This window comes from Carassius gibelio, chromosome A13 (assembly GCF_023724105.1).
Source record: "Carassius gibelio isolate Cgi1373 ecotype wild population from Czech Republic chromosome A13, carGib1.2-hapl.c, whole genome shotgun sequence".
In the NCBI taxonomy this organism is placed as follows: domain Eukaryota; kingdom Metazoa; phylum Chordata; class Actinopteri; order Cypriniformes; family Cyprinidae; genus Carassius; species Carassius gibelio.
The window spans coordinates 26819384-26846712 of NC_068383.1; the positions used below are offsets into that span (position 1 = coordinate 26819384).

General features: G+C 40.5%; 1 protein-coding gene across 5 annotated transcripts in view; it reads left to right on the top strand.

The window, feature by feature from the left end:
• The window catches only part of LOC128026717 (dystonin), a 153325-nt gene that overhangs the window by 70427 nt on the left and 55569 nt on the right, over positions 1-27329 (top strand). For 4 of the 5 annotated variants that reach the window (XM_052613974.1, XM_052613975.1, XM_052613978.1 and 1 more), the window contains 27 exons: positions 89-267; positions 574-712; positions 795-988; positions 1092-1254; positions 1334-1417; positions 1654-1761; positions 1853-1951; positions 2402-2503; positions 10362-10499; positions 13369-13457; positions 13583-13700; positions 14293-18768; positions 18882-19028; positions 19535-19684; positions 19826-20059; positions 20655-20807; positions 21469-21666; positions 21848-22138; positions 22580-23128; positions 23447-23623; positions 24483-24606; positions 25092-25300; positions 25418-25735; positions 25913-26079; positions 26253-26409; positions 26951-27077; positions 27197-27253. In XM_052613974.1, coding sequence (XP_052469934.1) covers positions 89-267; positions 574-712; positions 795-988; positions 1092-1254; positions 1334-1417; positions 1654-1761; positions 1853-1951; positions 2402-2503; positions 10362-10499; positions 13369-13457; positions 13583-13700; positions 14293-18768; positions 18882-19028; positions 19535-19684; positions 19826-20059; positions 20655-20807; positions 21469-21666; positions 21848-22138; positions 22580-23128; positions 23447-23623; positions 24483-24606; positions 25092-25300; positions 25418-25735; positions 25913-26079; positions 26253-26409; positions 26951-27077; positions 27197-27253 — 8947 coding nt within the window. The remainder of the gene's footprint in view (positions 1-88; positions 268-573; positions 713-794; positions 989-1091; positions 1255-1333; positions 1418-1653; positions 1762-1852; positions 1952-2401; positions 2504-10361; positions 10500-13368; positions 13458-13582; positions 13701-14292; positions 18769-18881; positions 19029-19534; positions 19685-19825; positions 20060-20654; positions 20808-21468; positions 21667-21847; positions 22139-22579; positions 23129-23446; positions 23624-24482; positions 24607-25091; positions 25301-25417; positions 25736-25912; positions 26080-26252; positions 26410-26950; positions 27078-27196; positions 27254-27329) is intronic. The other variant, XM_052613977.1, reaches the window with a different exon arrangement.

The following is a 27329-nucleotide window of genomic DNA, read 5'->3' on the forward strand; positions in this document are numbered from 1 at the left end:
AGTGAGGTAACCAATTTTTGGTATTAAGTTGGATCACCACTTCAAGTCCAATGTATGAAGGAAAATCGGTCCTTTCTCTTTCCTCTAGAAGAAGAAGGTAGAGCTGGATAGGTTGAAGGATGACCTGGAGAGCCTGAGAGAGAAGTGTGACGTCTTCCTCAGGCAAGCAGCTGCCTCTCCATCCGTCCCTACGCTTTCCTCTGAGCTGAACATCCTCACTCAGAGCACGAACCAGGTCTACTCCATGTGCTGCATCTACCTGGAGAAGTGAGTCTTGAGGTTCTCCTCCAATGTGCTGTGTTTGGAAAAGTTAAGAAGGGTGTTATTTAATAAATAGTTGGAGAAGTGACCCTCATGTAAGCATTGTGAATTTGAATGACACTTCCCAGTCCTTCTTGTGTCTGCGCTACATCCCTGTGTCTGTTGTCCTTGTAAAGTGTTCCCATTATTAAATCGACCATTACCAGGCTAATGTAAATGCATCTTTACATTTAATTTTGATCTGTTGTTATGGTCAGCGCTGAAGTCAGTGCTGTATAATCTGACTTGTTTGACTCTATCATCTTCACTCAGGCTGAAGACAGTGAGTTTGGTGGTGAAGCACAGTCAGAGTGCAGAAGCTCTGGTCAAACTTTATGAAGCTAAGTTGTGCGAGGAGGACACGATCAATGCTAATATCAAATCTATCGATGACGTCATGAGCACTCTTAAGGTAATAAAATCTCATTGTAACCTTTTATGTCTCCGTGATGGTTCAGCCATTAAACATCTTTGGCACTGATGGTAATTTTTAGCAATGGAGGTCTGAAATCGATGAAAGGCGAGAGGTATTCCATGACTTGGAGGACGAGCTGCAGAAGGCACGTGTGGTCAGTGAGCGCATGTTCAAAACGCACAACGAAAGAGACTTTGATTTGGACTGGCACAAGGAGAAGGCCGACCAGCTCAAAGAACGATGGCAAAACATCTACTCTCAGATTGAAAACAGGTAATAGAGTTGACTCTTTCACCCCTAGCTAATGCTGTGCTGCAGCGATAAGTGCGTTTCTCATTTATTTTCCTTCATAATATAAATTTTTCATGGTGTTCAGGCTCCGAGACCTGGAAGGCATCAGCAAATCACTTAAGTATTACAAAGACACATACAACAGTCTTGATGAATGGAGCAAAGAAATGGAGGCCAAGCAGCTCAAGGCCCAAGAGAATCAGCCCGAGGACAGCAAGGCATTGGCCGAGTTCCTTAACCAGCAGAAAGTATGAAGAAAAAAATGTTACATCATATTTATTCATATCATTCATTCGCACCAAATCCTAACATTGCTATTATTTCTAGGTTTTGGTCACAGAAATTGAACAAAAACAAAGCAAAATTGAGGAGTGCCAGAAGTATTCAGAGCAGTATGCAGTTGGAGTGAAAGTAAGACTAAATTATTTCTTTGAAATATTCTGATATAACAAAATATAAGGTACAATGGTAGACTGAGGTATGTGAATAGTGCAATTATTCCATACCATATTGTCCTTTGCCCATTATTAGTAAGACTTCATCCCCAAAGAAAACAATACAATAGATACTAAAATAGGAAAATGGCAATTAAGAATATGGTAAAATAAAGGTATTCTACTGAATAATGTTTGTTCCTCATCTTTAAGGACTATGAACTGCAGTTGATGACTTACAGAGCCATGGTTGACTCTCAGCATAAGTCTCCAATGAAGAGAAGGAAGATGCAGAGTTCCTCTGATGTCATCCAGCAAGAGGTACGAGAGGAAACAGTGATGTTCGTCATTTTCTTACATTGGCATTCTTTTGAGTATTTGTGAGTATATTTTTGTTTGATTTCCTCTTCAGTTTATGGACCTTCGTACACGCTACACAGCCCTGGTTACTCTGATGACACAGTATGTGAAGTTTGCAGGTGAAACACTAAAGAGGGCAGAAGAGGATGAGGTAGGACATTTGTCGACTTATGCCTGTCTTTAATGCTTCATCCAGTAGTGTTAATTAGCATTAGTATATTAGATGAAATGCTATTGCTAGCTTTATTGCATGCTATTTGGCGAGACTGTGCTTCCAGCCATGTTTTCATTCACCATTGACAGATTAGAACAACGACATACACCCTAACGACATAAACAAACACGTTTATTAAACTCTGCTGGTGATTCTTGCAATACAAAATGTTCCTCAGTGCTTGGACATTTATTTTGATACAAACAGCACGCATGGCTGTATTTTGTATCACTGCTGGTGACCTTATCTCTTGGGAAAGCATGTCCTGGAAACATGCCAATACGTGGTGGTGGTTGTATTTTTCAAGCTTTTATTGGTAAGTGGGCAAGAACCGCCTTTTCTCTTCCAGGTGGTTGACTGGAAGATGACTGTGTCTTTCATTTTCAGAGGAGGAAGTCATTGGAAAATGCGGAGTACTTGAGCTGGACTGAGAGCATGGAGCTGCAGAAATCTGAAAGTGAAGAGGAGATCGGCAGGCTTAGGCGTCAGGTACTGGATCTCGAGGCTTCGCTGTCTAACAGGCAACAGCAGCTGGACATCCTAGGGGCAGACCTTGAGATGCAGAAAAAGTCAATCGAGGACTTAACCTTACAGAAGTCAAAATCTGAGTATGAGGCTCAGAAATACCGTGTTGAACTAGAAGGTGTGATCAAAAGCAAGGGCTCTGTAGAACAAGAGTTGAATCGTGCTCGACAACAAGTTCAGCAGTCAGAGGCTAAACAGGCCTCCCTGGAAGAGAACCTCCGCAACCTTAAAAAGAGCATAGAGGAGAGTACATTAGCCCGTAAAAAGCTGGAAGATCATTTGCGTCGCAAGGACAGTGACGTCCAGGGCCTGGAAGAACATAGTCGCACATTACAGCGAGAACTTAGGGCTAAGGAAGACGCTGAGGCAGAGCTTCTTAGCCACGTGAGAATCATGGAAATGGATCTGGCCCACCATTCAGAAGTCAGGATGATGCAAGGTGAATCTGTCTTGGGTTTCTCCAAAGAAGGTGCACAACTGTCAACTTTTAAAAGCAGTTCTTCAATGATACATTCTGAATCTGAGGCAGAAGTCCTGCAGCGCAAAATGGAGGAGCTCATTATGGGTAAGAAGCAAGCTGAGACTGAAATCAAGTCCTTGAAATCCGAATTGAACTCAATTATTGTCCACAAAACTGTGGCTGAGGAGAAAGCGCAACGTTTTAAAGAACTCTTAGATGAAGCAAACAACAGGCTTTTGAAGCTACAAGTGGAAATGGATGCAGATAGGTCCAACATGAGACAGAAATCTGAGGAGTTGAGACAAGAAACTTCTGAACTAAAGAAGTCTGTCTATGTGTATCAAGAACAAATCAAGTCTCTCCAAAGAGACAAATCTGCTCTGGAGCAAAGAGTACTGTTCCAGAAGACAGAGGTCGATGGCCTAAAAGACCAACTCAAGGTCAATCAAGGAAAGCTTCTACAGTGGACCTCCTTGGAACAGGAGAGCACTCATAAATTCAGGTGCTTGGAAGACGAGTTGTCTTCCAAACAATCTGAAGTAGAGCAGATGACTTTCAAGGTGAATGAGCTTAATAGAAAAAATCAATTATTGGAAAGTGATACACGTCATCTTAAGGTAAGTATTGATTCAATCCAGCAGGACAAATCACATGCTGACCAAAAGATTAAAATCCTGAAAGGTGAGGCAGAGGTTTTGAGGGAGCAACTGCAGAGAGCCAAAGAAGAAATCAATCTGAAGACAAGAACAGAGAAGGAAGCTCAACTCAAAATTAAAAACCTTGAACTAGAGCTTCAGAAATGTTCCTTGCAAGTGACCCAGCTTAGCAAGAAAGTCGAAGAACTCAAGAAGATTAACATGGAGACTGAACGGTCCATTAAAAATGTGAAAGCTGAACTTGATAGAGCGTCCATTGAGATTGACAGTAAGGAACAGCAAATTAATATACTCAGATCCCAGGCAGAAAGTGCAAAATCTCAAGTTAAAATTGTTGAAGAGGAACTTCTGAACAAAACACAGGTATCTCATGAGCTTCAAATCAGACTTAAGGATTACAATGAAGAAGCCAAAAAGACAGCCGAGCTGCAGCAGAAGATCAAGTCTTTGACGATGACCATCACCAATTATGAAAAAGATATTGCGAATCTCAAAGCAGAGCTGACTTCTATAACCACTGAGAAGAATCTGGCTAATCAGAAGGTTCAGGAACATAAAGTCGAGATAAATAGCCTGAACATGGCTTTAAAAAAAGCCATAGGAGAATCTCAAAGGGAGTCATCTGAAGGTAAAAAGAGCTTGTCAAAAGTTCGAGAACTTGAAAATGAGCTTTTGAAATGTAAGCAGACGATTAGCAGGATCAGTGGAAGTTCAGAGAAGGCCACGGTAAGCCTGAAACAGGACATTTCATCTCTTCAGAGGGATAAGCAAACAGCTGACCAGAAGTTACAGGGTTTAAAATGTGAATTTGAGGATCTTAGCTCCACTCTAAAAAGAACAAAAGATGAGCTACAGCGAGTGACTGATGAGAACAGGTTAAGTCAGTCCAAACTCAAAGAGCTGGAGGCAGAACTCCAGAGGAAAAGTTCTGTTATGCGAGAAATGAGCTCAAGTGCAGATAAATCTGTCCTGAATTTAAAACAAGAACTAGTCACTTTTCAGAAGGACAGGAATGCTGCAGAAGACAAAATCAAAAGTTTAACTCTGCAAACATCAGAGCTAAAGCAGAAGTTGAGACAAACCCAGGAAGAGCTTAAACAGAAGCAAAATCAGACAGCAGCTGCTGAGATGAGATCACAGAAGCTTGGTGAACAATTGGACAACTGTAAAAAGATGCTTGACGATCTCAAAGGCAAACTGGACTTACAAAAGAAAGGCTACGAGACTCAACTGCAGCTAGTGCAGGCTGAAATTGTGCAAAAGGTTTCACTGCATGAATCACGTTTAAAGTTGGAGCACGAGAGGAAATTAAAGGAGTGCTTACATACTGTTGAAACAGCTGAGAGAGACAACAAGCACCTGTCTCAAGAAGTGGAGAAGCTGAAAACATTAACTTCTAATGCAACAAAAGCCAAACAAGAGGTTGAAGAGCAACTCTGCAACGTACGCAAACAGTTGGATGAGTCTGACAGGCAGAGAGGGATACTTGACCTTGAACTTCTCAAAGCAAAATCCAAGATTTCTGAGTTAGAAACTGAAAAAATCAGAGTGAAATCCAGTATTTTTCAACTTGACAATATTCACAAAGACAGCTCAAACGAAATATCAAGGCTTAAGCAAATGTTGACAGAGACTGAGCAGAAATTGGACATCACTGAAAGGGAAGCGAGATCTTTAAAGGAACAGATTGTTTCATACATCAGTGAAATTAAGTCTCTACAGGAGAAGAATCTGAAGCTTGAGGTAGCAGTCAGTTCTGAGAAGAAGCATCTAAAAGAATTGGAGGCACTCGGACATGCCAGTCATCAGTGTGCCAAAGATGAAGAGGTGACAAAGCTAAAGACTGAACTTCAACGGACTCTGAAAATTGTTGCGTCATACGAAGAAGCGAAACGGAACATGGAGGAGGAACTCAAGAATATAAAAATGAGCTCTGAGGTACAACTTCAAGTGTTTTCACGCTTTTGTAAAACTGTCATTTCCTGATGTGTTTTAACAATGTGCAAAGAGAGCTATAAGTAAGGGTGCTCTCACACTTGGTTCTGCTGCTTATCTGAACCAGAGTTCAGTAATTCCCCCTCTATTCTATTCACACATGCGGTTCGGGACCATGACACGCTTGTGTCATCAAGCTGGCAGCTGTTTACACAAAAAAGTAGATAGAGTTGCTTGCCTCACTTTTGTACTTTGGTCTGTCTACCATTAATGTTCTGCAAAAGTTTTAGAGAAGTCAGCTTCTGCTGGAGGCGAGCAATTTGAGCAATCATAACTCATCAATAGCGACTCATATCCAGAGACTGTCTTACTATAGGGAGATGAGAGGGTCTGTATTACTTACTGTGGGAGAAAGCGTAACAGTAAGAGTGCCTTAAGGGGTTAGTTCACCCAAATAATTAAAAAGTTGTTTTACTTACCCTCGAGCCATCCTATGACTTTCTTCTTTCAGACGAATCTAGTCGGAGTTATATGAAAAATTGTCCTGGCTATTCCAAGCTCTATGATTGCAGTCAGTGGTTGTTACAGTTGAACTGTCCACAAGTTGTCAAATAAAGTGCGTGCTTTCATAATAAATGGGGCTCACACGTCTCTGGGGGGTGAATAAAGGCCTCCTGTAATAAATCCATGTGTTTTTGAGAGAAATATATATTTCAAATGTAATAAACCCTTTTTCTCACTTCCGTTACCTGTATACGCAGAAGCCGTTCCAGCGGATGACGCAGCACGTATACGCAGGGTGTGTGGCTCCGAGATATGCTAGTTTCACAAGTTTGTTTATAGGAGCAAAGGAAGCAAAATTCTCCAACATTTTTCTTTACTAATCCTCGGTTTGTTCTTTTAATTCATGACAGTCTTTTTGTTTTGTTCTCTCTTCATGTTCGTCACTAATCACACAATGCCGACGTCTTACATCATCCACCGGAACAGCTAACATGTAAATGACAGATAACGAAAGTGTTAAAAAAGGGTTTATTGCAATTGAAATATGGATATTTTACTTACAACAATGCATGGACTCACTACAGGAGGCCTTAATCAACCAACCCCTCCTCCCCAGTGTGAGGCACGTTTATTATGAATGTGCTCACTTTATTTGATGACTTGTGGACTGTTCAACTGCAACACCCGCTGACTGCAACGATAGAGTTTGGAATAACCAGGACAATTTTTAATGTAACTCCGACTGGATTCGCCTGAAAAAAGAAAGTCATATGAAACTGAGACAATTGGTGGGGTGAGACAATTTTCACAAGCTAATTTTCATTTTTTGGCGAACTAACACTTCAAGAACCAATCACATTTCAGCCTTGATGTCATTGACTTTCAGTCAAAGTTGTGCGACATGTAATCACTGTAATGGACCCCATAAGAATTAATGAGAAGTGCCATAAGCTGAATCCCACCTGTCGCAAAAAGTCAGTGACTTTTCTTATAAAAAAACAGTACATATTTTTTTCAGTGTAAACTCTAAAAAAAGATAAATCCAAAAGTATTGCTTAGTGTAAAACATGTTGGAGATTGGCTTATAGGCTGTCAATTCATTAAATAATAAGCTGTTTCCTCTAAAGTGCTGTTTATTTAGCGTCGTGAAGCCTCTAATCCATTGACATCCATAAAAAAACAGCCCCTGGTCTCCTTTCCCATATACTGGCAAAGCAGAAATGTTAGCATTAGCCGTTATGCTTTTGGCTAAAGGTTCCAATGGCTTCGTTTCTCCATTTCTGCGATTTAAGAACAATTGAATTCAGATCAGCAGCAAACCACACTGGATTCCACATGAAACATACCATAGTTTGGAAAACAGTGTTCACATCATGAACCAAATTCTGACAACTAGCAAACCAGATTGTCATTTGAGAGTTGACCTCTCTTTTACAGAATTCGATCATCAATTGCAAATTTATTGCTGCCACGATAACTATATTTAAAATTCTGTTTACTATCTGCTTACCCCAGATAGCAATAGTGCAATGTTAATTTCAGCAAGCAAATAATTCTCACTTTCGTGAATGAAAGCATTAGAGGATGGGGTAGAAGGGCAGAAAGGAAACAATAATTATTTGTTGCAGTTTTGTTGATGCAGAAATTACTCTTACATTTTACAATCTTATTTCTTGCTTAAGTATTTATTAATATATAAATGTATAAAAGTAATGCAATTATTATGTAATATATTTATCAAAAATATAAACTTATTTTGACATATTTTCATGCTCTAATAGCATAAATGATCTCATGCTTGCAGATAGCTACATTGGAAAAGGAAAAAGTCCTGGAGGAGCTACGAAAAGTAAAGCAAAGCAAAGTGCAAGTGATCAACGAGAGAACGCAAGAATATGCTACCAATTCAACAGAAAGTCCAGTTTCACTCCAGAATTCGAATTCTTTTGAACTACATAAAAACCAAGGGTTGGTTGGTAACAGTCAGAGTGAGATGACTGACACTATACTTAGGAAAAGCTCAGTGTCTGATAAAGTCAGGTCTGGTAAAAGCCAAACTGTTACATTCAATATCTCTGATTCTGATTTCTCCATTGATCTTGCTTCTGGCTCGCCTGTAACAAGTAAATCAAAAGTGCAAAAAATTGAGTCTTCTTCCAATAAAATTCAAGGTCTCAGAGGAAGGATAAGTATGAAAAAGTTGGTAAAAACAAAAATAATTACTCAAGAAATTGCACTCAAGTTGCAAACAGGCCTCATCTCTATAGAGGAGATAGAAGCATCACTCGCTCAATTCATTGGTAAACCATCCTCAATTGCAGGTGTTTACATGGAGTCAAGCAAGAAAAAGTTGTCCTTCCTAGATGCTGCTTCAGGAGGATTTATATCTAAAACCTATGCCATTGAGTTTCTGGAAGCGCAAGCTGCCACAGGATGCATTATTGATCCTATGACAGGTGAAGCGTACCTGCCATCAGATGCTTTTGAGAAAGGTATCATTACTGGGGATCTCAAGGATAAAATAACTGAAGCTTACAAAGCAGTCAGTGGTTATACTCATGCTGGGAAGATTCTTTCAGTGTTTCAAGCTATGGAGGAGAGAATTCTAGACCGGCATCGAGGTAAAGCATTAATAGAAACGCAGATCGCTACTGGGGGGTTGATTCATCCATTGATTGGAATTAGGGTACCCATGGATTGTGCACTAGAGCTGGGTCTCGTAAATCAAGCTACCCTTCAAAGTCTCTATGATCCAGTCAGCAACCCAAAAGATTTTCACTTCCCAGAAACAGGGCAGAAGGCGTACTATAGCGAACTGCTCAGAATCTGTGTGTTTGATGTCAATGGTGGAGTGTATCTTCTTCCTTTTGGTGACCAGCATCTGTACACCCTCTCACCATCCAGCAAACACAGGACATCGGTCATCGACACTTCAAGTGGTGCGAAAATGTCAGCCTACGAAGCATATAAGGCCAACCACGTTGACAAGAGAACTTACCTATTTCTCTCACAACAAGAGAGCGAATGGCAGGAGATAACAATCATGGACTCAAGTAGGAACCTTCTACACATGCTAACAGACCATAAGAGTGGGCGGCAGCTTTGCATTGAAAATGCTCTTAGTCTGAAAATTCTCCAAATGGAAGAGCTCAACAGCTACCGGAGTGGGCAGCTCAGTATTTCTGAGCTCACTGATCTTTTGATTTCCAGAAGAGTTGTCTTTAAAGTTCCAAACAGTCCGATTGCAGGTCTCTGGGATGTTTCTTTGAAGAAACGAGTCCCGGTTTTCAAAGGACACCAGCAGAACCTTGTGGACCGACTCACCGCGCTGAGGTTGCTAGAAGCTCAGGCTTGCACTGGAGGCATCTGTGATCCAGCATCTGGAGAAAGGGTTCTGATTAAAGAAGCACAACATCGAGGACTCTTTGATGAAAGTTTTGCCAGACAGCTCCAGCAATTTGAGCAAGCCTATTATGGTATCATTCACCCTCAGAGCGGAAAGACTTTAACTGTGGCCCAGGCGATGCAAGAGAACCTTTTCCCGAAAGATGTTGGAGTGAAGTGTCTTGAGTTTCAACTGGCGACTGGTGGACTCATTAGCCCAGAGAGCCAAGAGAGAGTCTCTTTGGAGGATGCGATACAGAATTGCTTGATCGACAAAGCCACAGCTGCACATCTTCAACACGACCATTCCCATTCGAAATGTATCACCTGCCCCAAAACCAAGCGAAAAATGTCTCTCAAGGAAGCTCTAGAAAAGAGTGTTTTTGACAGCCACACTGGGTTTGTCCTTCTTGAAGCAACCAAGCCCCATAGCGCTGGCAATACTTCATCTTTCCAATACTTCTGGACCTATCAGCACTTCTGATATGGTTCTGGACAGTGTCTATCTAATATCACACCATGGTGAATGGCAGAAAAAGTAATAGACATGGCTAGTATATTTGCTACCCTTTGTGGTTGAGCGTTATCTAAAATAAAATAGATTTTTATCCTGAAAGTCATATTGGTGAAAATGGGAGATATTAAACGTGGGTTTTTTCTACTGTAAGATGTTATTTAAAAATGTCTCGTATCATTTTTTTTTTTTTTTGAATGGCATATTTAATTTATTGCCAAATATGCTTCCAATTAAAATGGCTGGAAGCTTATAGACCTGCTGATTTCATGTTGTATATTGTATTCAGACATAGACATTATTTTGTTAATTATGAATGTTTTACATTGTTTTCTAATCCACCATACACTTTTCCCCCAATGATTTTAGAGATCTGTTGAGGATGAGAAGAAAGAGCATGGTGATAAGGTTAACAAGTTGTTAAATTGGATGAAAACGAATCCAAACAAAGATGGAAAGGCTCAAAGTGATGGCAAATCCAGCACTGAGGGCACTAATAAGCCCCAGGTAAACAAGTCAAACTACCTGATTGTTTTTCATTGTTTTGTTCAACAGGTTTTCAGATTTGGATCTGTAGCTGTTTTTATGTCAGCATCTTGTCAACGTAGTGAGCATTTCAGGGAACTGCTTTCATCATTTCCAACCTTTTCTTATGTCAAACACATCAGAACATACACATTTCCATTGTTATGTTTCTGAATAAAGATATTATTGTCTATATCTTCATATTTTCGTGTTATTCACATACTGGCTTCTGTTATCCTCCCACATTTCACAGAAAGTTTTTACCCACAAAGTATCTACCCATTTATTTCAAGTAGTAATTGATATAATCACAATAATCACTATTTTGGTAGATCACATCTGGATCAGTCATCAGGTCACTTATTTTTCACTGTTACACAAGGGACAAAAGTGATAATCCAGTAAAAATGTATCCATAAGCACACATGTGGCTCAGTCAGATACATTTACAACATGCAGTACATGTACAGTGTGATAAACTGTACAAATTACAGTGGACATTAAATCACTGCATTCTTTGATGGTTATGAAATTCCCTGCTTCAGTGAAGTTGTTCCTGTATATCTCTACATTTCATCAAGCACAGTCCTGAACACCACCAAGTTTGGAGTGCTGCTTGGTTGTCAGAGCCAAGTAATTTAGCTGGCAAATGTTCTGTTGACTGACCCAAAACAGAGAACAATTTACGTGCCATGTAAAATAAACTTTTCTCAAATTAGAAAAAGTTGTGTCTGAATGACCATTCATCCATCTACAGTTTCACATTCCTAATTACAGATCTTCTTCCATATGCTTTTCCAAACAAAAGCTTTATAACTCAATCCTGATGTTCATATAAACATGGCAATATGTCTTTAAAAACACATTGGGATCCAAAAGTCTGAGGCCACTTGTGGAAATGCTTGTATTTGACATTTTCTGTTTAGTACAACCATATTATCAGCATAACATTTTTAGTGGAAAGCATAACATAAAAATGACGTATTTCAGAATCTGTATAAAGTGTATCCCCATATTTTGCTTTAATATCACAAACCCCATACGTGTATGTAGAACTTGATGATCATGTCATCCAGCATGATTTATAATTGTTCCCAAGAGCACTTTTATTCAGTAACATTTGTACAAAGAAGTTCCCATGGTCACAAACTATCTATCTATAAAAGATTACGTAATAAATTTGAATGTCGGGTGGTTTAGTGGGTAGCACTGTCACCTCACAGCAAGAAGGTCCCTGGTTTAAGTCCTGGCTGGGTCAGAAAGCCTTTCTGTGTGGAGTTTGCATGTTGTCCTTGTGTCTGGGTTCTCCCACAATCCAAAGACACAGAGAATAAATGAATTGGAGACAAGAAAGGGACAGATTTATCAACATAAAACATCTTTTGCCATTAAAATAGTACAATCAGGATTAATTAAAAACGTGCAGTGAATAATTCACTCTGAAAAGGCATGGACACAGTTATTTATGTGCCTGACTTTATTGAAAATGCATTTGTAGTAGTGATGTGTCATTCGTGAATGAATCATTCTTTTTGAATGAATCTTTTAGGTGAACGAATCATTCTCGTTCACGCAATCCACTGACTCATATTTCTCGTTCACTGAAATTCCTCCTTCCACAGCAGCGCGGCGCTATTAGCAGCGCATGCACAGCTTGGTGAACCAGGTATCTGTGAACTGTTTCATCCTGTCAAAGAGTTACTCAACCTCGAGCCAATAGCCTTCGAGTATGACATGTGAAGGATAATGTGATTTGTTGAATGTAGTGAATGAACACGCCCTTCACTGAACGAGTTTAATATGAGTCTGAACGAGATCTAGAGATATCGTTCATGAATGAAACGACTGAACTGGTACACATGTCATTCGTGAACGGATTGAGTGAACTGACACGTGTTGTTAGTGAATGCAATGACTGAACTGATACACATGTAATTCGCAAACGAGTTGAATGAACGGATGCATGTCGTTCGTGACATAGCTTATCTCGTTCGTGAACAAAATTAATGAGAGTAAACCGGGTCAGTTGGCCATTTAGCATGTCAATCTCACAAAATGCAAAGTTCAGTTATTGGTACTGTGCACATACGCTTGTTTTCATATTTAGCATACAGAACATAATTCCACTTTTAATCCCCGATTTATGAATGTGAATATATAGGCTTATATATGAACGAATCATTTTGGTGAACAAACTGAAAATGAATGAATCTCTTGAAAGAATCATAATTTCCACCACTAATTTGTAGGAGTTTCCCTTAAAAAATAAAAGCATGCAGATATTTATAGCTAATTTGCGCTATACTCTTGGTAGATTGTGTTAGTCATTGTGGAAATTATCTGGCTGGGTCTGTGTTCTTTTATTTGCGCATTGTCAATAAATCACCCGCAGAAATTTCCACTCCCAATAACACTTTTTTGGAATTGTGCTCTTATGCCAGTTTGCCCTGTTTACTAAACCTGGGCTTAAATTGTCTTTTGGCCAAAATGTTTCATCCTACAGTGTATAAGCCATTTGGAAAATGGATGGCTGTATAGATGGAAATCACAATATCTTCTTGTTTAAACTTTAAATTTGCTGTTCACTGTTTTAGTTTCAGTCTTAGACCTGTGGACCCCAATAAATATATAAGATCAAATAATGGAATTTGTTTTTAAATGTTCAATAGTATCATGTCCCCACATTTTTGGCAAATTGTATGACTAATAGTTCAGTAAACATTTATGTGATTTCAGATGGTTAAATGACCTACAATAGATGCTGGATGAAATGGTTTTTAAAGTACAGTTGAGGTTATCTTAACATAACTGTGTTTGTGAAGCTTTACTGACTTCCCGTTTTCTATTATAGATGACACTGGAGGAGATGGTGACAAAAAAGGAACAAATTGGCGAAGCATTGAGAACTACCCAGCTGATGCTAACCAAACACAGTGACAAGTATGTCAGTCAACGGAAGGGAACGAATTCACTGATAATGAATTGCAGCTCTAATAGCATTGCTTATTTGCATGTGCTTGTCTGTGTTGTTGTGAAAATCTATGTGAAATGTTTTCTTTCATCAGAATGACTGAAGAAGAAAAGCAAGAAACAAAAGACCAGCTGAATTCTCTTCATCAGGCCTACAGCGAGCTCTCTCAGCAGTGTGCAGATACAGCTTCCTCAGCTTCCTCGGCCGATCAGGTGAGATAAAGATATTCTGCCACTGCTAACCAAATGCTGGTTATATATGGAGGTTGTTGTGTGTGAAGAGTAAACACTCTCTTCCAACGGCATGACTAACCTTTGTTTGGACAGATTTAAATATAAAGCATGGTAAGAAAGTTTCCAAAAGCCTCTTTAACCCTTCAATGCCACCACTCCAAAGATGGAGAAAGACTCCATCAAGAATGTGTGTAATTGAAAACTTCATGGTAAACTGAGTATGCTGTAAACGTAGATTGCATGTCAGCCACTTTCACTCTTTCTTCACAGCAATCCCAGTGGACACTCTTTTTGTCTTCATGGGGTTCAGCACACTGCACATAATAACATAATGCTCAGCGTGTTTTCTCTAACTGTGTCGTTCTACACAGTACTAAGATTTGTGTTCACAGATGCATGTAAGCTTTTATTGTGTCCCATTTCTCTTGCTGATGGCTTGCTCTGAGCTAGTACAATCCATAGACCGGGTGAGTATGTTTGATCTTATTTATAACCAAGTCTGAAAATTTATCTAGTGATCATGTTTGAACGTACATTTAGAAACATCTTGATTTCTTTCATCTCTCTCCAGGCACTGCAGGTCATACAAGGGATTCTGGATGTTGAAAGTGGAGCTGTCATGTCTGTGTGTTACTCTGTGAACAATGGCTTCATCGACCAGAACACAGGACTTGCTCTTCTAGAGGCACAGCTTTTAACCACTGGACTCATTTGGCCTGAACAGCACTTGCATATGGAATTAGAGGAAGCATTCAAGCACAAACTTGTGGATGATGCAATGTGCAAGCAACTGCAAGAGTTGAGTGAAGCTAAAAAATTTCTTCAGGATCTTCAGTTTGCTTTAGAACCCTTGCCGGTTATGGCAGCGCTGGAAAAGGGGGCTATATCTGAGCAAACAGCTATAAAGATCATTGAAATCCAGCTAGCGACTGGAGGGTTAAGACTGTCATACACTGATGATATTTTACATCTGGAAGCAGCTTTTCAACTTGGTCTGATACCTCAGTCCCTCTTTATCCAGATATTGGAGAGAAAGGACACATGGAAGAGCTTAATTGACCCCAACACTGCAGAAAAAGTCACACTTAGTCAGCTTGTGCAGAGAAGCATGATACACGAGCCAACAGGACTTCGCCTGCTTCCAGTGAAATGTGGAAAAGATGGAACTATATCTCTGACATCTGGAAGGGAGATCACCATTATGAAAGCCATGCACGAGGGCGTCATTGATAGAGAGACCATGTTTCGGTTGCTGAGCAACCAGTTGTTTGCAGGAGGCATAGCTGACCCCCAAACTGGCCGAAAGCTAACTGTTGAGGAGGCCTTATCCGAGGGTCTGATCGATCAGGACACTGCGAGTGAGATACTGAGCCATCAGGCCCAAAATGGTGGCATTGTTAATCCTTGCAGCGGGGCGAGACTTACAGTTGATGAGGCCGTCCAGTGTGACTTAATAAGCTCCAGCAGTGCGTTGTTAGTTCTGGAGAGACAGAAGGCCTTCATGGGTCTCCTTTGGCCTAACGCTGGTGAAATTCTCTCTTTCTCCACCTCTCTTCAGCAAAACATAATCACAGACAAACTAGCGTCAGAGCTGCTGCATAACCGGCACAAAATAACAGCCTTGTACATACCTGAAACCTCTGAGGTAGTTGACATTGATTCTGCTGGGGAGGACAACTTAATTGAGACATTTACAAAAGAGTTGTTGAAGACGATAGAAATCCCAGATGTGTTCCCTGATATACATGAACTGAATAACAGGTTTTCATCCTGGCTGGTAATGAAGGAGCTTCAAATCGATGGATCTTGTTCATCCAGTGAAGAAATCAGTGATGAAAACACCTCAGATGCACCATCTCCCTCTGAGGCCAAACAGTTATTTATTTCCTACCTCATAATGAATAGCTATATGGATCCAGAGTCAGGCCAAAGACTGTTGATCTTTGATTGGCAATTAAATAAAATGGCTAAATTACTCTTTGAAACATCTGAACATGTTGATGAGATTAGCAGGCTTTATATGAATGTTTCAGAGTCTCTACTAAATCCTGACGATGACAACGCTTGTATGAATTCTGATGATGGTGCTTTGGGAGAATTGCAAATATGTGAACCTTTGGAAAGCACAACAGAAGAAGAGCATGAAGTTGTGAATTCAAATGCATTACAGAATTGCCTAAAACCTACTCTACCCTCTGAATCTGTTGTAAATGCTGTAGAAACAGATCATAAATGTGATATTTTCCTAGACAGTGTTGAACAGATGACTGTAATTGAAACTAACAATCTGCCTAAGAATTCTACATGCTCAAACATAGACAAGTGCCAGTCAGAAATAAGTGACCTAGCTTCCCCTCAGTCATCGGATGCAATGCAGTTACCACAAAAAGCCTTTTCTGTAGCAGCCACTGCCTCTATGGTAGCAAACCCTGAATGTCATGATGCCAGTAAAGACCAGGAAATATATTCAAAACACTCACCACTACAGTCCCGTGATACAACCAGCTATACAGAAATGCCCTCTGAATTTCCACATACAGAAGTTGTGTGGGATGACAGACTTGAGAGAGATTATGCCATCCATCTTCTTAGGGCACAAGTGGAGGAAGGTGGGGTTTTAGATGTTACCTCTGGAAACCATCTCGATAAAGGCCTTATTGACGAAGAGACTCTCTTAGAAGAGCTTCAAGAAGATGGTTTGAAAGAGAGCGAAAATGCTGCTTTGTCAGCTCTGAACACTTCTGTTAGTAAAGGTTGCATCTCAAGTAAAGTAGCACTAAAGATCATGGAAAAGCAGAACCTTTTTGGTGGTCTCTATGATTCAGCAGTTGGAAGTACCATTAGCGTTTGTGACGCTTTAGAGACGGGTCTGATTACTGATGATACCAGCAGAAGCATTCTCTCTTCAGAGGCAATCAGGAAGGCCATCATTGATCCAGAGGGAAAGTGTGTGCTCAGTGTATATGATGCCCACCAGTCTGGGATGTTGAGTGATGAAGAGGCTGAGAGAATGCTACATTCACAGCAGAATGAAAGGGAAGAAGACATCATGGTGCCTGATTTAGCAAAAAAAGAGCAAATAAGCTTGAGATCAGATGAAGCCACACGGGTATCTACCCACAAAGCATGTAGTCAGGATCTTCTGTTACCCACCATTTGTGGCATGCCGTCTAAAGTAATTTCAGCAAAAGACGATATGTTTGATAAAGTTTCTGAGACTGGAATAGGGGAGGATTGTGATGTACAATGTGGTTATTTCAAGACTATGGATCCTATAAATGAGATAGACACAACAGATGACAGAAAAGGAAGTTTCACTTTGGAAGGGAATGAGATTAAAAGGCCAAATAATGGCGTAGACACTTTTCTTGTTGATGTTTCTTGTGAAACTGTAAGTCCTTCACCATGTATCAGGCAGATGGCATATCTTGAGACTATAGCGAGTCAGGTTATTAGCCCTGTACAGAGTGACTCTGGAATATCATGTTCCTCTCCAAGTGAAAGGAAATCAGAGCGTGTACTTAATCCTGAACATGAAGTCAACAGGTCCAAAGTGGAATCTGAAACAACAAATGCTTTTTTTGACAACGGCCTCTCTGAGAGCTTGAGTACTTTGCTACCAATGGTGGAGGATGTTGGAATAGTTACAACACTTGCAGAAGCTCAGTCCACCACATCTTTATGTTGTGCAAGTGCCAAGTCACCAGTGGAGACTGCAGCAGAGCTGGATTTAAGTACTGATGATCAGTCCACATTAGCTCAGAATATATCAAATGAGAATAAAGTTGAATATGCCAAAAATGTAAGTGAGGACCTAGATCATGAGCATTCTGATGAGGATTCAGGTGCGTTTAGTTCAGAGAATAGAGCACTAGAGATTGTTAAGTATGAGGACATGTCAGAAATTTTCAGAAATGCACCAAAAACAAAACATGAGCCCATAGTGGTCTGTACAGAAAGCATTATTGACTGTAAGGTATTAGAGAATGATGAGATTGAAGACTCTGTGGGTTTCAAAGGATCCGAGGACACATGTCAGCTCAGTTTGATAGATTTAGCTGGATTGACAGAAAATTCCAAGCAGTTGCCACCGGAAATTCTTACCAATTCTAGTCAAGTTGATTCAAGTGGAGGTAATCATAACATACTGAACCCAAATGAGCAAGGCATATTTTGTAATAATGTGGCCCCAAATGCCACTATAAAAGATGAGTTAGCCAGGTCATCTGAATCAGACCTTACATGTCACAATGATAAACAAGTAAAAGTTGTGGTGGAAATGCTAGAGTCATCCTTGGGTCATTCTTCAGAGGATATATTCGCAAAATCCAACAAATTGAAGTCTGCCCACCAAAGTCTTTCCGTTAAAATGATGGTTGATCAGAATAGCAAACAAAGAGCAGACATCTCCAACCAGTCTCAAGCTGGAGATACAGTAGTTGCTGAAGGTGTACACCAGTATGACCGCCATTTACCTCATATGGCATTGGCTGAAGATGAAAGTATACTGAAGTCAATGGGAAGCGGTGATTTAAAGTCTTTTTTAAATTTGTTAATCCAAATGAAGATGGATGGAGCAAGTATGGACGAGACTCAAAAACAAAAATGCCAAGCCATCGATAGCATTATTGAAATGATTCAGCACCACTCTGCAATCTCACCGACCAATCCTCCCAACTCAAATGAAAGGGGTGATGACCCAGATATCCTCTTGGATTTGAAAAAACATGAAGGACAAAGAGAATCTCAGAACTGGCCATCTGACGAGAGCAATGATGAACCAAAGCATCAGACTGATCTGCTGGAGATGATTCAGAGGATCTCCACAAGCAGAGAGCAAGAAATACTCAAGGAAGTGGATGGAAAGCTTAGCAGTTTTTTGGAGTGCACTGCTCTGAAAGATGAAAGCATGGAAGCTAAAAGCAATGCTGTTCCAACCACAGATGATGCTGTTGCAGAAGATGCCTTCCAGCCAACCGGCTCTATCCACCAGGTCTCCATGGAAGAGGATCCAAACATAACGCAAACAGACAGAGTCAAACCGAGAGTGAGTATTGATACTACTCAGCCGAGCTGTGATTTGCAAAGTATTATCAACTCCACGTCATCCAGATGCATGTTTTGGAGAAAGGTGTAAGTATAATGGTGTACTTCTTGCAGAGATATTCCACCCAGAATTACTCGGAATGTGTTGGGAGGCTTCAGGATCATTGCGCTACTCTTGAAGATATGAGAAGTGACTTGCAGATGAAAGGTCCATTAGCAGAAGACCTTGAGGGGTTGCATAGTCAGTTAGAGGAAGTTAAGGTTTGTCACTTATAAAATATAAAGTCTCTCTTTTAACTTGACAGAAAGTATTTTAACCTGCAGACCCGCAATATTCCAGTTGCTTTCTGTCTGCATGGTTATCTGTGCAGAAGTGTCTATTACTTGTCCCTTTACTCTGTCGCTCTTCTTCACAATTCCTTCCTTTTTCTCCCAACTACCCCCCCCCCCCCACTCTGTTTCTAGTCTCTGGAAGCACAGATTGCTGCCCTCTCTGTCTTGCTTACACCAGATTTGAGCGTAGCAGAGCAACTACTGAATTCCACCAATGAGCTCATTCCCGTGCAAAGCCACCAAGATTTGGCAGCAGTCTATGTATATGTACAGAATGGTTTCACAGATGTTTGCCACTTGTCATCTGAGCGAAGTAATGCTATTCTACTAGCCATTGACACAGTGAGGGTTAGTAAAGACGCATGAAAAGAAAGCAAGAGAAAAAGATAATGATGAAAATTATATTCTCATAATTGTTAAAATATGGGTTACAGATCCATTTGGAAACCTCACACCAAGATTTGCTAAGCTGTCTTGATAAGGTCTCAGCTTGTATACAAGACAGTTCTGAGATGGTGTCTAAGCTTGATATCATGGATGCTGATAACATAGAAAGAATTAGGAACAAGGTTCAGCAAAATAAGGTAAGTTGTCTTGTACACTATTGGAAAATATTAATAAAGTTGCCTCAACTGGTTTAGACAGTTTACAATGTACTGTTTATCTACCACATCAAATGAAGTCTGGTGAGTTTTACTTCGTTTTTATAATTGTTCATGATCCAGGATATAGAGAAAGACTTATCAGGAACCCGACAGCTCCTTGAAGACACTGCTTTTGATATCCAAAGCTTCATTTCTGAACATGCTCAGTTCCTGAGTCCGACTCATAGCAGATACCTTCTAAGGGCTCTCAGTGCAAGCCAGAGATCATACAAAGAGCTCATGGACAGAGTCTTCACTCAAAGACAAACTCTAGAGGTCCAACTGGAGATCTGTGAGGAGGAGACTCAGCAGAAGGTCTGAGAGCGATCGAAGAAATCACACTGACCACTGACCTGTACCTAATCACATGAAAGTGCATGAAGATATGTTGTTGCTTTGATGTGTGGTGTATTTTTATATGAAGTGTTGGAAAAACTTCATAGGGTCTTTATAAAGTTTCATTATTAGTTTTAATTATATTTTTTACTTCATAGGATCTTAATAAAGTTTCCTTATTAGTTTTAATTACAGTATATTTTTAAGTCAGAATCGACAATCCATGAATGTATTATTTGCGTGTGTGTGTGTTTTTTGCTGAGTTTAATCACATGACTTTTTTCTATTTACAACACAGAAGAGCCATGGCTTGTTCACTGCCCCCAGCTAACCTTCTTCTTCATGTTTGCATTTTTCAGGCTGCCTGAACCTATTCAACTTTTACTACCAAAGGACCAGTGTTGTATTCTATGTGAACAGTAAAAGCAGCACTAACCCACCTTTCTTTACTGTTGCCAAAACCCCTTTGAATGGCTGGCATGTTTACAGCATACTCAGTCACTACTCATTTCGTTCGATGCTGCTTTAGCTCTGTGGAAGAGGTTTCTTTCCTAACCGAGTCTTTATGTGGTAGGCGGTTGTGGAGAAGCAGAGGGAGTTTTCAGAAAAGCTTCAGGAGCTGTTTGATGACCTGACACAGACAGAAAACCGCCTCATTGGCCACCAGCAGCAGGCTGCCAGCGCAAAGACTGTGGGAGAGCTCCAGCAGTACCAACAAGAGCATCAGGTACAACCTGGGAACATCTTCTACGATGCTTGTACATAGAATAGGCATCACTAAAGTTATGACCTGGGCTGCTGCTTCATCTTTTGCTCAAGACATCGACGTATAACTCATCCCACACATTTCTGGAACAACCATGAAAAATACCTCCATATGGGCAATTATTGAATATAAACACCCACAACACCCTAACAATACTCTAGCAACTCTTAGTAAACACGTAGCCATGGAACCATACAAATCATCCTATCAGAGACCTAGCAATACATCCAGACCACTGTAGCAACACCTTAGAAACCATCTTGATTACTCAAGCAACATAACATAGCCTGGCAACATGCTAAAACCACGCCAGCTGCATAGCAATGTTGAAACAAACAGTTTCTGTTGTATCCCTATATTTAACATAACGAACTACATTCTTTTCTGGAGTAGTTGTTTATTTCTATAATAATAAACCATATATGCAATTGTTGATTCAATAATTTTGTATTTTTCATGTTATTCCACATAATTGATTAGCCACTCATGTCTGCATGTTAGAGTGGTTTCACTGTGATTGACATGCCTGGATACACCCCATTAACCTGTGATAAAATCACAGTAACGCCTGTTACAATTAGTAATGTGTGTGTGTGTGTGTGTGTGTGTGTTGGTCTCTCAGGCTCTACAGAAAGACCTGCAGGCTCATGCCAGTGCTCTCAATGAAGTCATCAGTAGCACAAAGAAGTTTCTGGAGGAGAATCGTAGCAAACTCACCCCAGAGCAGATATCGGCTCTTGAGAACAAACTGGAGGAACTGAAGAGCAAAGTGAACATGCTTAACCAGAGGGCAGAAGAGTCCAGGAAAGATCTAGAGAAGGTAAGCAGGAGACAGAGACGGTTAGAGGGGAAAACACTTCCCAAACACTGTTCACCCAAAAGATCGCAACAGATTGAATTAAGTCACTTTCTCTGTTGCTTTTGGTTTGTGATGGCTCTCAAATGTATCTTTCTATCTCTCTAAACCAAAGCTGTTTTTCCTTCTGTGTGCAACAAAACAGGTAGCAGCTGTTGAACAACTTGAAGAGAGCAAAACTAAGATCGAGGGTCTTCTGGACTGGATCTCTAACGTTGGGAAAGAGAAGGAAATGGGTGGAATACAAAAGGACCAGATGGTTAAACAGAATGGAAACATGCCTGAGAACACATCAATGAAGAGAATAATTGGAGAAGAAGATGACCCTAATGGAAATGCATTAGATACTACAGACAACACAAGTCTGTGTACTGGCGAAAAACAAGACGGGAAAAACCTGGACCTGGACCTGGACCAGCAGTTTAACAGGGTTAAAGTAAGTACTTGAGTTTATACATTGGTGCTTGAACGTTTGTGAACTTTTCTATATTCCTGCATAAATATTCAAACATTAACTAAGAACGACTTTAGACTTTACTGTCTTGCTGCATGAGCCACATTCTACTTAGATTCAGTTCACGGACAGATATCCTGACATTTTCCTTCATGAAACATGTTTGAAAGCTGTCCTGTGTGGTCTGCCTGAAGCTCCGTTCCTCACTCAAACTACATTTAAAGAAAATGTTGGGGCTGAGCATTATATTCACCATAAGATCATTTATTTATATTGGTACATTCATGATCTGTAGACCCAGAATATTTATTTAAGTACTGAATTGTTAACAGCCTAGAAATATTCAGATTTGAAGATTTCAAGGAAATGAAGCTGCATTAAATTAGAGTGACTTACTAAGCTCTCGATTCCCCGTCTCCACAGGCCCACCACCAGGAGATCTTGTCCCAGCAGCAGGATCTGATCATCGCCACACAGTCGGCACAGGCGTTACTCGACAAACAGGCGCAGGTCCTGTCACCCGCTGAGAAAGACAAGTTACAGAGGGACATTAGAGAGCTGGAGGGTCGCTACAAGGCTTCTCTCACGCAGGCCGAGCAGCAGATGAAGCAGGTCCAGACTGTCCAGGAGGAGCTTCAGAAGTTCAAGGGGGACTGTGAGGAGTTTGAGACGTGGCTACAGCAGGCCCAAGGGGAGATGGGGGAGCTCGGTGCGCCCGCTGCTGCTCTGGACACTCTGAGTAACAATCTACAGAGACAGAAGAGCTTCTCTGAGGACGTCATCTCTCATAAAGGAGACCTGCGCTTCATAACCATCTCCGGTCAGAAGGTGCTGGACGCAGCGAAGGCCTGCGACTGGAGTGAATCTGGGGGATCTGGCGGTCTGCCAGAGGTTGATATGTCCGGGACATGTGCTGCTGTGAAAGAAAGGCTGGATTCTGCCGCCAGTCACTACAAAGCCTTGCATACGCAGGTGAATTTTATTTTTTGGACTTTATGTAGAATCAGTGTCAGATTTTTCAAATCCTAGAGGTCACAGCTAAATTAACAAAAATATATATGATTTGCTTTTAAAAAATAAGCCTATTTCCGGGAACAGTATAATTGCATTCTCCACAATCAAGATTTGTTAGAATAATTTTTCTGGATGGGAAATGAAGACATTTATGATTGCAACCAATAGATGGCAGCATTTGCCTCTTAATTCAGCAACCATTCAACCAGTATTCAGCAGGTCTTTTATTTAGTTTGATATGATGAACTAAAAAAGCATCTTTCTGACGCGTTTCAGTGTAATCAGCTTGGAAATAACCTGAAAGACGTGGTGGACAAGTACAAGAAGTATGAAGACGCCAGTGGTGCTCTGGTGAAGTGGCTGAATGTCTCTGAGGAAGAGTCCAGAAGACAGCAGTCCGAGCCCATCGCTGGAGACCCCCAGACCCTACAGAGACAGCTGGAGGAGACCAAGGTAAGAGCACTACAGCATTATATTCAGTTCATGTGTCCAACAGCACAGGTCTGCAGAGATTATAATAATATATTACAATGGCACTACATGCATCTGAAACTAATGGTAGCATAAAGTCTCACTGCAAAAGTTAACAACCCCCCCCCCCCAATATATATATATATATATATATATATATATATATATATATATATATATATATATATATATATATATATATATATATATATATACATACATACATTTATATATACAGTCCATTTAATTTCACCATAAAAAAGCTGAACTAGCTATGAAAGTATTATTTTCACTTAAAAAAATGTAGTCTGTTGAAGACAGCGTTGAAGGACCTTAATGTTAGTTCTGATGTTTTTACAATTCCATTTCAAATACAAAAATTACAAATGAGAAAAAAAGCGTGCCCTTAAAGCATGCCACAGCACAGATAACTGACAGTAGCTCAGATTTAATTTGCTTGTGGGGTATTATAGCTAGTTGCTCTTGCAAAAGTGGATACAGAAGCAGACAATGCTAATCGCACTTAAATAGATTACTTCTCCCATGATGCACTCAGAGCAGATTCATCTAAGCAGCAGACAGATCAAATGCAAACAGAGGAAATGTATTCATGCTGCATTACTGTTGTCTAGAGATGTATAGTACCACTGTCTTCTTACCTTGTACGTATCTATGTCCTTATGCTAAACATCTCAGCCTTTTTAATGTCACTGTGGCGTATACGCCATCACTGTATGGCGTATTGAGATGGATATACATCACACATCACTGATGTTGTGCTTTTAGGAAAATGAGTCTGCACTTCTATTAGTGAATGGTAATAAGCATTGATCTGTTCCAGAATCTTCAAGGGCAAACATCTTCCCGTCAGGCTGCGGTGGATTCGCTGAGAAAAACAGCGGATGCTTTAATCAGCGCAGAGGGAGACCTGCTGTCCCATCCAGAAGAGATTCAGGAGACAGTGGGTGAGTCCAGTTCAGTCTCACCAAAACATGCATGTGACTTCTGAAAAAATATTCATATATTAGGAAAAAAATAGATTATAAATTAAACACAGTATAAGGCCGGTTTCACACCACAAGCTTAAGTGGAAATATATTATTTTGGCATGCATGTTAAGAAATGACACACACACACACCGGGAGCAGGAACAACACGAGAGCATCGAGCAGGAGTATCACTGATCAGCAGTGAAGCCATGCTTTCAGAACAGACGCTGTTTTTGATGTGCTGCACAATTAAAGTGACAACACACTTTTGATGGACAAGAATAAATATGATTTCATAAAAAAGCAAATCTTCTAAAAAATAATTTCTAGTTGTCTTTGTAAAGAAATATGCTGTTCAGATTCTTACAGTCTGAATACTCTCACGATGTGAAGCTCAAGCTCATGGTGTGAAACACACACTGTGAGTTTGGGAAGAAAACTTAACAAGTTTCTGTTTGTAGATGACATCACAGAGAGATATGAGAACCTGTCGAAATCAGTGAGTGACCGCAACGAGAAGCTGCAGGTGACTCTGACGCGCTCCCTGAGTGTGCAGGACGGCCTGGATGAGATGATGTCCTGGATGGAGAAGGTGGAAGAGAGCGTGAAGGAGACGCCCAAAGTGCTGCTGGACTCCAGCTCTGTTGCAGATGCACTTAGCAAGGAGGCAGTATGTGACCTTTGACCTGTCATCACATAGCACAAGCATACCAGACAAAACTGTGTATATAGTATATAGATATATATATTTCATTTGAACAAAAAAGGTCATGTCCATTTCTCTCAGGCCCTGGAGCAGGACATGTCCAGCAGGCAGAGCAGCATCTTGGCCATGAAGGCAAAGGTGAAGAAGTTTGTGGAGGGTGCTGAGCCGGCTGCTGGTGCCCTCCTCCAGACGAAGATGGAGGGCTTGTCACAGCGGTTTACTGACGCCTCTGAGCGCCACAAGCAGAAGGTGGCTCAGATGGAGGAGCTCCGAGACAAGGTGGAGCAGTTTGAGAAGACATCCGAGAAGGTGCAGCAGTTTGTGCTGAAGAGCTCCCAGACTCTGTCAGAGTCAGAGGGGCCAGGGAAGAACATCACTGAGCTCTCCCAGCTCCTCCAGGTCTGCTGCTCACTCTCCAAACCCAGTCTACTTCATATTTGATGTTTTATGTCTTTGGTTCATGTCACGTAGCCTTGAGGTCAACATCTAAAAAACGGAATGGACAGAGATCAGTTATCTGTTTCTTCTGTTTATCTGTTTCACATTCTGAAGTTTGAATCAAATCTTTATTTGTAGGACACAAATGCAGAGTTAGCCGAGCACTCAAAGGACATGGGAACGCTCCAGAAACTGACCGAGGAGCTCAGCAAGCTGGGTCCAGAAGGAAGCACTGCTCTCCTCCAGAGCAAGATGCAGAACATCTCTGACAGCTTCAATGCTTTTAAAGACACAATTACTGAGAAGTAAGTGATTATTAATAACAGCACTTAGCATTAAAAAACAATACTCAGATTAAAAACACAGACTATGTCTCAAATCGTGATAGAATGTGATAGATGTGAAGAAATGTGATATTAATTATGTTTTTGCCAGTGATTTAATAAAACTCTATATGCATATGTGTTGTGTATTGCAGGAAAGAGGAGGTTTCGTCCTGTCAGAAGCAGCTGCAGGAGTTCAGATCTGCCGCAGGGCTGGTAATGAAATGGCTGGAGGAGACAAAAGAGCAAGTGCCAGAGCTTCAGCCCAACTGCAGTGAACAGAGCCTGGGAACAGACCTGCAGAGAGTCCACGTGAGTGATGGAGCCAACCTTTCACCTTCAGAACCATGATGTCAATGACAGAAGAAGACACACTTCTCTCTGAGGAAGGCTGATTCTTCAGCACTTTTAACAATTTTAAACCTATTTATCAATTTGTAGCATTGCAACATGTTTGATAAAAAAGAAAAAAGTATTGCATTTTAGTACTTTTTGTGACATTATAATAGAAGAACTGTTTGTGTGGAAAAGAACCCCAAAACAGAATCATTCTAGCAAACATTCTGTCACAGTGATCAGCACTGGTTAGACTTGATTAAAGACTCAAAATAAGGAAAGATGAAGGATTTCTAAATCTTTTTCCTCTTAAGGAACTGACATGTTTATTTGAAGAATCCCCCATATAAGGAGAAGAAAAACAGGGGATCACGGATTTGCACGCATTCCTTTCTTCAAATATTCCTTTCTCCTTTCACTGCTCACTATTCAAGACTGTGTTTCATGTTCCAAATGACAATAGAAAATTATGACAATTCCTAAATTACATTTTCTGGTCTTTTTATGTTGTCTGCAGGGCTTATTGGACGACTGGACCTCCAAAGCTCCTGCAGTCCAGGATATAAATAGCAAAGGATCTGCTCTGTGTAGCCTAATCAGTGTTTTGACATCACCGGCCAAAGCCAAGATACGTCACAACTCAGGTATTTCCCAGGAATATTTTAAGACTACACATTCTACATGATTGCTCATTAATTCCACCTAGCGTGAAAGCTAACAGATGGAATGTTTTCTCTCTCTCTCTCTCTCTCTCTCTCTTTAGGATCAGCTATCAATAATGGTTCTGGTACAGACAGCCATTCCTATCTCACAAACCAAGGTGAAAGTTCATACTAGTGATGCATTGTTTTAATTTCTAGATGTGACCAATAGCAATTTTTTGTAAAACAATACGC